The sequence below is a fragment of the Fulmarus glacialis genome, unplaced genomic scaffold (assembly GCF_000690835.1).
Source record: "Fulmarus glacialis isolate BGI_N327 unplaced genomic scaffold, ASM69083v1 scaffold23172, whole genome shotgun sequence".
Lineage (NCBI taxonomy): Eukaryota > Metazoa > Chordata > Aves > Procellariiformes > Procellariidae > Fulmarus > Fulmarus glacialis.
Window position 1 is genome coordinate 43593 of NW_009198808.1, and position 13607 is coordinate 57199.

A 13607-nucleotide genomic window follows, 5' to 3' on the forward strand; every position below is an offset into this window, starting at 1 on the left:
AGATCATAACGTGTTCTCCAGTACATGAGATGTAATGCTACTGACCTCAGAGAAATATATACTCTAAGAAATCTGTCCGTCTTCAAAGATCTTCTCAGTTTGAAGGTTTTAACCCATGACACCTCCACAGTCTCAAAGACCATCACATTAAAATGCAGACTTTGTTATCCTCTATTCTGGAACAGCCCAAATAAATAAGGGGGCAGTTCCAAATTGTGATATTTCTATTATTCATGGAGAGAGAAACCATCTTTTCAGGTTGTAGAACAGGTGATTTTTTTTTTTAAAGTACATAGACACATTGTAGCCCAATTCTTCCTCAAACTCCAGCATATAAACCACTAGTAGTATGATACATTCACAGCCATTAATTCACCACAGTCCAATTACATTCACAGTCATTAATTCCCCACAATCTTCGAAGGTGGTGAAGTCTGGAAGCTACTGCTGTAAATACAGAACACCTCTCCTTTCCACCAGGAACACAACCTCTTTGAATGCTGTGATGCTTTACCAGCCTTGTAATACTTACAGCACTGAAGATCTTCTTTGTAAAAGACATACAGAGAGAAGTACCACCCATAGCAAAAACACAGACAATGATAGCAATGATGCTGAAATCTTTACAAAAGCCTTACTCTGTTTTTAAGCGATACAAACTCGAAATAGCTAAAAAACGCAATCTAGATGAGTGTTAAATCTCAAGAGTATCATCCTTCATAATTTCAACCACCAATCCCGTATACAAATCCCATTACAATTGTATATTGTAATGGTTTGATTTCAAAGAAGTCCTACATAACGTTTTGAAAAATAACCTCATTGAAGTAGGTTCCCTAGAATATAATCACAAAGAAATGACTTTTCCAGAAGTAAAATTATACTATTGCACCTTGCTTCTATTTAGAATTGTGTTCATCTCTAAAAATGTAGTTCATTAGCTGTCCTGGAAAATTTCATTCAAGTAGTTGTTTATTATCATAGGCAGATAGGAAATAATGCAACAAATGCATACTAATTTAAGTTGGTTTGTCAAATATCAAAGAATATGGGACAGTTCATTACACTACGTTAGTAATGAATGTGAATGAAAGTGAATCTTTTATTCTATAATAAAAGTAGCAACTTGTCACTTTGAGCACTACAGTCTCATTAGAAAGATAATGATATCTTGAGTGACCAGTGATATGTATTGTAGCATATTTTTTGTCACTATGCTACAAGAAAAAGCAAGTAACTTCACAACTAAACAGACAGACTAGAAACTGTTCAAAGAGAACAGCGGCAGTTTTGTTTCCTTCTAATCCTCTTTTGAACGTGTACTAACTGAAACACAGATTGCATTCAAATTCAGAGGAAATATGTCGCTTAACCGTGATTCTCCTGTGAATCTATCTTGACTTCTCGCGTCCCTCGAACCCAAACACAACTACAATGTGTCTCTCCACCAGAGGGAAGTATTGAAACATACTGATGAGAACGGCGACTGCACAGCAAACGCCTTTGTATTTTCTCCAAATGAAAACACAGGTATTAACCTTGGTGCCGGAAGAAATGGTTCAGTTTTACATAATCTTCTGCAATATCTATGTGAGGCTTTGGGAAACATGAAAGTACAGCGAGTTTTCCACCTCCCGAATGCATGTAAAAATCGCTTCTCTGCACCTGCTCGCTCACAATTTATATGCACGAAGGCCAGACTGCCCTTTTGCTACCATGGCACTGCAGAACAACAAATACACCACAATTAGGCTTTTCAAAGCAATACAAAGGAGTAAAGCACTCGGATCCTACTGAATTCCAGTGGATGCTGGACATGTGAATTTTCTCTTAGTGGGGCTGACAGCGTTCCTTCCCTGTCTCAGGCTACACTTGATGAAGTCAAGGTTTACCGAGTAACCTCACACTTAAAGACCAAGTTGGAGAATAACAGTCATATTTATCTGAGTACACTACCTGAATAGTTCAATTATCACAGCACTATTTCTGACAGCACTTTTCTCCCACATATTCTGCCTCGTCAATGACCTCTTTACATATTTGTACTGTAAGCTGATGGCATGTAACAGCTTTTAGGGATTGAATGATAATTGCCAATTCTGTAAATAACGCAAACTCCCCCGAAGATGAACATTCAACCTGAAGTCCATGCTAAGAATAGGAAAGACAAGGGGATTATCAGCCCTTGGATACCTTCCATGAAGTTTTAAGACTAAAATTAGAACAATATGAGCCCGTTTCCAAAACTCCTATTAGGAAACTTGTTTACAAAATGCTTATAGGTTTGGATGTTTTCTTTTGCTTAACTGGAAGAGAAAAAAGAACTCGATCAGTTCCTTTCCTTTTTTATCTTTTTGTCTATTCTCTATTAAAGGGCTGTAAATAGCAGTATGGGTAATTACAAAAACAGGATTTCTGCAGAGGGCAATACATTCAGTCACCACACGAGTGTGCTAGCAGACTAAGAGGACAGATGAGATTTGACCTTGGGACAGTTAGTATGGTAACATCTTCCAGTCACCCGTTTTCCATACAAGTGGAAGAGTTTTGAATAGATGTGGGACATCCAGATTTGCAAAAACTGCAAATATGTATGTGTTGAGTTATAAAAGAGTGCACTCTGAAGTGACTACAGTATTATTCCAGTGTATCAAATCTGTTTCCATGCACAAGGTTTAAAAACAAAACAAAACACCAAAAAAACCCCAAAACAACAAAACCAAAAACCAACCACACAGCACTTGCAGTGGTTCAAAACAAGTTCTTCCAGTAAGGAAGGATTTCAGTGGCAGCAGCAATGTCTCTCAAAATTGTAGAGTTCTGTGCTCTTGATGTGGTTTTCAAATCCTTTATTTTCCACAGAAAATTTTTATATTTCATTTCTTATATAACTTTTGGAAGAGCCAGATCTTTGCTTTGTATTTCAGAACAACATCTGGACATAAGATGCTACTTCCCAACATAAAATTCATCTGTGGGCTAAAGTCAGGACATCCTTCTGCAAGTTAGGAGAATATCACCCAACAACTTTAAGTGGGAATTTACCCCAAAAATATGCATATTAGGGACAAACCAGACTACCAAAAATGTCAGCTGTGATTCTTCACATAAATAGTTCTCTGTGTGTTGCCTACAGAAAGAAAATGAAACCCACCATTTTTCAGGCTATGACATGGTTCTATTTGTCTGCACAATTTTCAAGAAAAGATTTTCTGGAATCTAACCAATTTTCATTATCTAAGCTGAGAAATAAACAAAAAGCATAATGATCTAAACCCATCTTAACAGTTTAGGATGAAAATTCTTCGCATAGAAAGGAAAATGAACAAGCTGCATGGTTAATGCTGTGTGTTTGAAGATTTGGCATAGACCAGTGTGGTGGAATCCCAGGGAGAAGCATTCTCTGCCAGTTAAACTCCACAGAAAATGCATCTGCTCCTTCTGCTAGGAAGACGCATACTTTCTTTCACGGCTATTTGCAAAAAGGAAAGCAGCGCTGAATGGAGTAAGCCAGGCTGCATCTCCCTTATCCATCCCCTAGCCCCTGCCCAAGAACCTCTTCCAAAATAACATACCATCCCATTATCTGCTCTTCTGTCCTTATAAAAACTGTGGCGGCTTCTCTGAGTAGAAACCAATGAAAAGTCTGTTCCGTCTGTTTTGTCTGAACTCTGCTTGGTCCACTCTTACCTAGAAGGCTGTTGAAATAAAGTTGGGTATGTTGTTACATATACATGCATACACATACATACGTATATAAAATGTCCTTTTGGAAAAAAAAAAAAACCAAACAAACAGAAGTTCAAAGCTGAAAACACAAAATAGAAAAACACTATAGCCATCAACGTCCAGCTGGCTATGCATTAATATGTCACTTTGTTAAGAGAATCACTTGCATTTCACCGAAGTCAGTATCAGCAGTGAAGTTTCACATACAAATGAGGACCATTCATCCAGGGGAAAAAAAAAAAAATTTGCTTCCTTCAGAAAAACGAAACAAAAAGAACCCCAAAAAGATCACTGTTGACAACTTATAAAATAAACCCAAACTACCTCTTTTCAAGTAATTATAAAATTGCAGTTAACAATTTAACATCCCAGGTTCATAGCACTAATAAAATAATACGCACACGTTTTAAAGCTTTTTCAAGCTCTCCATGGAAACATCAATAAATATTTATACACTTGAAACAAAAATCTAGTCATCTACTACAATACAAATTCCTCAAGAAAATACAACCCAAAAGGAAATGAACTATATTGAAAAGTATGTATCTGCTCACTTGCTGCAAAGTCACACCTAATGCTGAAAAGTTTCAATGTTAGTTACAGGAAACACTTAGATACCATTTGGAAATACCTTTTTATCCCCATGGAAGAATGATTCTGACTGAGGTGACATCTTGTGTTTCCATCCATTATCCGCACTTTCCAACGGGAAGCTTTGCCTGGATCGGTATAGATCCTTTCTTCCCCTTACTTCTTGCATAAACGGTAGATTGTCTTTTCCTTGGTGGCTCTTTTCTGAATAGGATCGTCTTAAATCTGGGGCTGCACTTCCTAAACCAGATGTATAGTTCTTCCAATCAGTTTTACTTTTCACATTGGAAGAGTCGTTCCCACACATTGTCTTATTTGCATTGTCTTTGTTCCTCGTTATAGAGCTCCTTGCTACGTTTTTGCTCCAATCACCTTCTGGAGACACCTCCAAGAACTGTTCTTTTGTGACCAACTTCTTCTGTAAGAAGCCGTCATCTGCCTTTATGGACAACTTAGAAGCAAAATTAACTTCCAACCTTTGGTCTGTACCAACTGCATTTATAGGCTGTACCTTATCAATTACAAATTTTGAACTTTGATTCCTGGAAGTTAAGTTCACTTCTTCATCCTCATCAACGATGAAAGTTTTCTTCCTAGTGAACTCCACAGGTGAATTTACAAACTTCTCTGAAAAAAAGCTGCTAGGATTTCCCCAGTAAGGAGGACTGAACTTTCTGTCTTTGGACTTCTGTTTATCAAATTCAGGGCTGCATGATTCCAGTTTCTCTTTGCTCTTTTCATTTAGAATTAATTTATCTGGCCTGTGGTACTCTTCTGCACAGTCACCTTGTTTGTTATTAACAGAATAGTGATCTGATCCCTTCCAGAAGTTGTCCTATCTGACACATTTATTTTGTTCTTTGATTTCTCCCTACTAAATGAACTGTGCTCTTCAGAGAGCTTGTCTGGAATGTTACTGGCCTTCATTGATTCTTCTTTATATTCTGCCATAAGCGCATCAATATCGAGAATTTGGGATCTGTAACCATCTTCAGCCTTCCTTCCAGATAAACCATAATTATTTTCACTCCTTTTCTGGGGAACTAGTTCACTGTCTTTATGTAATTGTGCAAAACGCAGGGGGGATCTGGGTTCATGGTAAGAGGAGACTTTTCTTCTGCTACTTTTGAGATCAGTTTGAGCTGTATTTTCCAGATCCTGTTTTAAGAGGAAAGCATCAACATCTATAATTTTCTCTTTAGAAGGATCCAGACCTCTTTCATGATACTGTTGGTTATCTTTCCTAGATACAGGAAAATTACCAAATGCAATGTTTTTGGAAGAAATATCTTTGTTTTCTTCTTTGACCCAATCCTTGTTAATATGCACTTCCCATGAGTCTTCTCTACAATTTGTACTCATCAGATTTTTATTTGGTTGTTGCAATAAAGGTTTGGACCTTCCAGGAAAAACAGGGTCCAGATTAATTGGTGCTCCCTCACTTGAGCTAGAAATTGTATTAGTTTCACTTGCACTAGGAGTACCAACAAAGCTTTTCTCTTTTTTGTTACCAGGAATCTGGTAAGTCACTGCAAAATAAGTTGCCTTTGGCTCAAAGGCAGAATTCTGATTTTTCAAGTAATCATCAGGACAGCCAAGAACAGTTTGGTTTGCCTCATTCCCTTCCACCCCGTCTTTGCTTTTTTTGCTTCTCTTTTTAACTGAACCTTCATCCAATTGCAATGAATCTGTTCGACTCAGCCTTTTGATATTTTCAGGAGTGAGCCAGACGACTTCTTCTGTCTTGATAGAATCCTGAGGCAAGGTCCTCCTCCTCCACCTTTCAGAAATCTTCAAGTCAGAAACGCTACTTCTGGTCCTCCTGACTTTTTCTTCTGGATCTATTACTTTGATTTTTTCACTGTTTTCATGAGCTGTACTATCTAAGCTAAAGTCTTGTTCTTTGCAATTTAAGTCTAGACTTTTCCTCAAACCAAAGGCCCCAGATTCCTCTTTATTAACGGTTAGTACTTTTGTATCAGGATGGTGGCTACTGGAAGACTTACAAAATTGTCCACTTGAAAGCACTGAAGAAGACTGGGCCCCATGTTTGTTTACACTTGTTGAAATAACTTCACGATCAAAGCTGGTTCTGAATTCATAGCTGTCTATTCCACCTGGTCTAAAACTCCTTTTCTCAGAAGAGCATTTCATCATATTAGACCTCTCCGTTTTATCCATGGAAGAGACTTCACTCTTATTATTTTTAATTTCAGAATGTAGTTTGTTTACTTTTTCATTCATTCCCAAACATTTACTTTTATTTGTAGAATAAGGTATTTTCTCAGCTATTAATATCGGATCAGTTTCAGTCTTATCAGAGTCTTTTTTCTCTTCAGGTGAAGTGCATTCACTGAAGAAAAAATCATTTGGTTCTCTCAGCGCAGACTTGCTTGTAAAAACCTTTGTGTCTCTAGCTTCTGAAATAATGCTATCTTCTTTCAAGAAGAGAGTTTTACTATTTGCTCTAGCCGACTGACCAGTGTGTAAAACATCCTCGTCGTTTTTATTCTCTTTCACAGATGATTTTCTACTTCTGAGTGTCATGGCCTTTTTTTCAGGAGCCATTGTAATGGCTTCACTAAGAGCTCTTTCACCACATGTCTGAAAGATTTCGTATCTTGGCTCTATTCTTTGGTAAATTAGAGAGTCTTCTGCATTTTTAGGAGTGGGTTTTTCAGTTTTCTCAACCAAAGATTTTTCTAAGAGAATTCCCAGAGTCATTTTCTTGTCTTCACTTGAACAAGCTGGTTTTCCACTTTTTTCTACATCTGCTATTTGTTTTGATGAATCAGATTGCTTGTGATACTCCTTCTTTGTACTAGTGGTTTCCTCCACTTCTCCCATCCACGACCGTCTGTTATGCCCCGAAGTCACCACATCGTGCTTTGCCTCAAGCTCATTATTCATTTTCAGTGCAAAATCAGTTCCAGGATGATCAGCAGCAACTTTATGCCTCTGAACATTATGGTCAAACATGGTGGCTCGGACAGTTTTAATGTATGTCTTTTCCATAAGTGTGGTTGGTTTTAATTTTTTTTCCAAGTTGCTTGTGAATGAGACAGAATTTTCACTTTGCTGAGAAAAATGCTGACCATCTCCAAGGAAGCTTCCTTTCCTCTCTATCTGATCAGGTTTATTTGTTATTTTTAAAATCTGCCGGGGTTTCCAAGGGTTCCCAGTAGCATGTGCTTCAGTGAAATCTGTGCCATATGCAAGCTTGATCTCCTTACTCTGGAACAAGAAAATCCAACAGTTAAGATAGTTTATTTAAAAGATGTGTAATAAAGTTCATTTTAAAACTTACTTGCACCTCCTCTGTGCAACACAGCCTGTACAAGTTAAACACATCCATGTTCTCTGAACACAAAATCCGCCGAGACCAGGGTAATCTAAGCAACTGTGTACCTCCAGCTCCTGAATCTTGATAACAGAATTCTCATAGCTTGATTTTTACTTTTAACACAAAAAAAGGAGAAATGTAAGAAGTGTTGATACGTGAGATATGCATGACTCTGAGTTCCTGAGCTCAGATTTCACAAGAGATTTTAATCTGCAGTGAATTTACACCCACAGCATACTCCAGAGAAGGAACACATTCAAAAATAGTACAAAACTTCAAAAGGTTCATAACCGCTGCTACCACAGAAACACTTACGAACATTTACGTTGCAAGCCCTACAGAAATTCAGGTTCAAAAGCGAAGCATAGAACAGCACCACAGGGATGTAGGCACCTTCAGAGGAAGTCTAAACTCCCAGGAGACACCAAATACACTGTATTTTGTCAAAACTATCTTTTCAAATATAGCTGTTCGCTAACTAAATAGTTACATGGTCAGTAACTGCAAGGAACATGAAGATCTGAGTAAATACCACAGCTGGAGCTACTCAAGAAGAATATTAAGGCTGAGCTGAAGTGAAAAGAGAAAGTGGGAATTAGTATTTATTGCCAGTTCTTTACTATTATCTACTTGCAGGAAATGCAACTAGCATCCTGAAAGCTGTTATTTTTAATAACATTCGTTTAAAAAGCACAGCATGTAAATAATAAACAGAATCAAAGAATACTCCCTGGTCCTACGAGAGTTCAATCTTTTTTTCAAGTTTTAAAATTTAAAACTTGGAATTTACTTAAGATTCTCTTTTAAAAAAAGCTGAATAACGTCAGAAAGTTAACACTAAAGACATTTATAAATAAATTTTAAATCTGATTTATATTCTTCTAGGAACTCAAAGGAATTTTTTTAATCCTACTTTTACTCAGATTCTGAAAACAGCACTTCCATTAAAGAAAGATTTTCTTTTTAAAACAAATTGATCTTCTTTAAAATTATATTGAACTACAGAAACTTTGTATCTAGCTGCTAGTTTCCTTACCATATATTCCTATCTTAAACCTAGACAGGAAAAAAGCACAGCCACAAGAACTCACAAGAAATACCCTTAAAACGACATTAAATCTCCAATACTAAGAAGTGTCAGCAGAGAAGTTATGTTTTGCAACACCAAAGTGTTGCTTAGAAACAAAGACAGCCTAACAGCTTTTACAGCAAATCAGAACTTCTGTGTAACACTTTATTGTCAAAACTTCTAAGCTAAATGTTATTTAGGAGATTGACATGAAACATACAGCATATATTAAATACGGAGTTGTGACTTAGATGTAGAAATGCACTACACTAATGCTACGCTTAGAGAAGATAAAGGATAATCACTGCACAAAACCACAACAGCCATAGTCGATTCACTATGGGTTTTCATGCATTGTAAGTCCCTTTAAAATAGCATACAAAATACTTTTCACTCTATACCACTGCATGCATTTAACAGCATGCATATCTAACTTTTAAAAACTGAACAGACATGATACTCCCATACTTTATCAGTGTGTCCTAAAGATAGACTTACACAAGTAAACCTATTAGGATTATGTCATTCTTAATACTCCCAATACCCGTTTTAAAGTCATGGATTGATAAAGACACATGGGATACAGGACAGTGCTCTCTGCCTTCTAAATGCAAACCTAGCTGGAGACCACATCAGCTGATGCCATTTTCTTACTTTTTGATTTTCTTGCATTTCATTGATAGAGTCATTTCTAGTGTCAGCAGGTTTCTCAGGCTTTGCTTCACTGCTTGATGTCGGACTTGAAAACCTAAGACAAAAGACTTCTGTTACTTCTTTTAGTCCAGTTAGTTAGTTAGCGGGTACGCTTCCTACCAAAGCAGACTAGTAGAAATTATCCAATAAACTATATTTCTTAAAGGAGAAACATCACTATTTCATAGTAAGTAACTGTATTTGGTGGTTTAATTGTATCTAGATCAAAGGATTGTTGTTTCCCAAGAAATGGTTAGTTATGCAGCTTATTGTATAGTATAAGATTTAGAGATGAGGCATAGTGAAAAAGATACTAATACTCTCATGCCTCAGTTAAATTTCTTTTCTTTATTTTGATCACAATGTTCAAAGACCAAGGTTTGCTGAAAAAGTCTACTATTCCACTGTTCATAAAGCAGGTCCTGTTCGCCAAACATCTGCTGCATTCATTATGTGAAGCACACTTCCTTTACACTACCAAAAAACATTATCCTTCTTTCCTTACCCCTTTGTCACCACATACAGAACATGAACTATCCAGACTAGTACCAGGCCCTGCAGTATGGCCTCAGATAGTACTGCAAAGTGCACAAAGCGCTCTCTCATTCATGTCACAAACAAATTTTTATTATTTTGAATCATCAATTACCCAACTTTGTACTGAGAGAATACATTTTATCTTGGACTAAATCTCTTTTTACTGGACAAGATTTTTTTTGTTTTGTTTTGGTATGTAAAAATTAGCAGATCTCATATTACTCTAACAACACTACTCATTGCCACAGCTTAGGCAGAGTAGACATCATAGATCTTTAGGCTTTAATATGACAGCAAAATAAGATTCCTGTCTGGCTGAAAATCTGATACTCTATACCGCTGTCAAAGGCATGCTAACCATTCTTTTGCTTTCTCACAAATATATAAGCTTGCAGTCTACAATGCTCACCTCAAGATTTCCAAATGCATGAAATTTTAACAATACACAGACAGTTACAGCAACATGCAAAGGCCACAATATTGACAGCTTTTTTTTTTTTTGCAGCTGTTGTCAGGGTATATTTCATTAAATTTTCTTTTTTTTTTTTGGGTAGGAAAAGGTGGAAAAGGGGCTCGAGAATAATAGTATAAAGGATAATTACATTTAGTGGAACCAAAATAATCAGTTATTTTACTATATTGAGAGAGCAAGTTTTACTGAATGAGATGAAGTTAAGAGGATTAAATAGAATTTCTCTGCAACCTACATCTTTGTTAAGTCCGCAGAAAGTGGTCGTGATTGAAGAGACCTGCGTAGATTTCCTGGCTTAACATCAGTATTTTCTGTTGTCAGTTCTTTGATTCTCTGCTGGATGTTCACACATCTGTTTTCCTTCTCAGCAGCTGATGGGAGAAGTTCTGTATCCATTGAGGTACTGGGATTTTCTGAAGTAAACAAACTAATGTGTCTTTTAACACTACCTCTTACAATATTACTCTCTTTTTCCGAGGAAGCTGCAGGGCTTTCACAGCCTAGAAACATAGACGTTTCCTTTTGATCTGGCCTTCCCCCCCCCTTATTAGTTCTGCTTTCACTAGTGGTTTCATGGCTTCTTTCAGAGCCGTGCAAGTTACTCATTATTTCTGGTTTTGTCTCAGTTTGTTCACTTTTAGATTTAAGCTTCGTTTCCCATATGTATTTTCCATTATTTAGGATGCCAATGTCCTGACTACTGCACTTCAAATTTGTTTTAGAAGAACTGCCTTTATTAAATTCAGTTTCTTCAGTTTTTGGCCCCATTTCAGACTGATTGTGACAGCCCACATCAGTAAAAGAAGTTATCGATACATTCTCCTTGCTTTCGTGAGGTGAACAAGTCTTCTTGCAAGAAGAAAGATCTTTATGTTCAAACTTAGCTGTCAGGTCCATGGACAAAGGCCTTGGTTTTCTAGTCCAGGACTTCTCTGGAGATTCTTCCTCAGAAGCTTCGACAGTGCGATGGTTTTGATCTCGTAATGATTCCAGAAAAATAGCAGATACTGGTCTATGTTTTGGCCTTTGCTGCACATCAATAGAGAAATCAACTTTACTGTTGATATTATTTGCATCATCATTGTTTTTCTCCCCTGGACGAACTTCATAAGCATCTTTTTTTTCACCAGTTTTGAGGGAGTTCCAAGAGACTGGTCTAAGAGTGGTGGAAAGCGATATCTGCCTATGAAGAGACCCTTCAGGATTCCTGGGTGTTTCAGATGGCTGAGATGGTTTCTCCAGCTTCGCATTGCACTGAAGCTCTTTTGTTTGCATAGTACTAAATACTCTGTGGTCATCAGCAGCCCTTTTTTCTTGGGCTAGGCTTACCTTTGATTGCTCTGTGCCAGCTGTCTCAAAAAGAATGACCGTATTCGCACTGGGACCAGTGTAGAAAGTCATGTTTGTGACTACTTCACTGCCAGCCTTATTTTCATTTTCAATTACTTTCTGATCTACTAATGGAGGAACATTTCCACTTAATACCTTAACAGATGATGTTTCTTCAGTGGCCTTTCTTATAAGGCTACTTGATCTGAAAGCCTGAATAGGTGGTTTTACATTTGCAAAAGTATCTGAAGATTTCTCTTTAGAAAAAGGCTTTGGGAAAAGTCTTGGCCGTGATCCTAGCGACGGCATTGTTGCAGATCTCAAAGTACTCCCAAACTTGTTCTTCTCTTCAAGCGTTAGTGATGCTGAAGCCTCCTTTGTCTTGTTACTTGCATCTGAAAGCACACTTACATACACACACTGTGATTTATCCTCATTTCTGATTTCATTTAAGTCAGGTACTGTCGTCAAAGACGCCAAAGTAGAATTTATTTCTACTCTTGTTGCCATAGTTGTAATTACACATTCAACAGAATTGAAAAAATCCAACAAGGAAAAAGAATCTGCAAAAAAAGAAAGAAAATGCAAGTATTGATATTGATAAGAGCCAGCATGAATATCAAATAACATCATTCTAATTTAAATTCATAAGGTAGCTAAACTCAGATTAAGGTGCCTTTCAGATATGCTGTTTACAGTATGTATCACATAATGAAAGACATACTGTTCCTCCTCCTCTAAAAAAACAGCAAGAAACACCATTATTCATTGATTAGGCCTAACAACCAAAGAGTACATCACAAAACCTACAAAGGCATCTGCACAGCATTGAGTTCCCATTAATAGAGTAAGTTTCAAGGGTTGAGATACTTAAAAATAAAGAAATTAATTTCTTTTTTGAAGCAGACATCTCAATGTTGACATACAAACATCAACTCCTTTTTGCAATATAAATAGCTGGCCAGATGCATTGAGTGTGTACTTTCAAACTAACAAAAACATCAAGACTGGTGTGATTGAAAGTGTTATTTGTTAACTATTAGCTAAGGCTTACAATTAAACAATGGAAATAAATGCATATTCTACAAATCTCCAAAAGCTTTGCTACCACTTACCTTAATTTGCAGTTTCTGCTGCAACCAGTCCATACAACCCAGTTCACTTCTCATAGTGAAAACAAGATCTTGGTCGCCAAGATCACATTAAGAACAGGGGAAAGCGATCATTCAGCAACACTGATCAGACCTCTCCTGCAAATAAACAGAGTGTTCAGATTCAAGTATGGCACATACCCAGATCTACACAGGTAATACACATGAGACAAAAATCCTGAGCGTTTTAAGTAAAAAAAGCTGGCTCCCATTTTGAAGTATAAAGCCACCTGATTTAACTATATAAAGCAAAAGACTATTTATTTTTCAGACCGTTATTAAAGAATCAACAAGAAATTATCACCTAAAGCCTTAAAGGTGTAAGTGAAAGGTGAAGGGTAAATAACTTGGCCTGCACAATAGACAGACCCAATTTGAACATAGTTAAAACCACATTTCCATGAGTACTGTTTGCAAATTCAAGTATTGTCAATCACTGGTTAAACACTGAGCTCTGTATTACTGTAATCTCAATTACTGCAATTTACTTTCTATTGTAAATCTCCTTTCTGTGACAAGAGTATGTGAAGTGCTACCTGAGAAGCTGACCTTCAAACGGCTGATTTTCAATCAAAATATGACTTTTACCATGACAAAGCAGTTTTTCCAGTATCTCACCAACAAAGGCAGGAGATTAGCTTTGGCTTCAATTATATTCTTACTGCAGAGATGAGGAAAAACCAGCAATAATTA

General features: G+C 37.0%; 1 protein-coding gene across 1 annotated transcript in view; it reads right to left on the reverse strand.

The window, feature by feature from the left end:
* LOC104073331 (uncharacterized protein KIAA1671-like) overlaps positions 1-12273 on the reverse strand; it is a gene marked incomplete at its 3' end in the record, with an annotated part of 50445 nt that extends 38172 nt beyond the window's left edge. Inside the window, 5 exon segments of the mRNA XM_009573051.1 lie at positions 3576-3698; positions 4361-5148; positions 5151-7554; positions 9387-9480; positions 10670-12273. Coding sequence (XP_009571346.1) covers positions 3576-3698; positions 4361-5148; positions 5151-7554; positions 9387-9480; positions 10670-12273 — 5013 coding nt within the window.
* Between the last annotated feature and the right edge of the window lie 1334 nt (positions 12274-13607).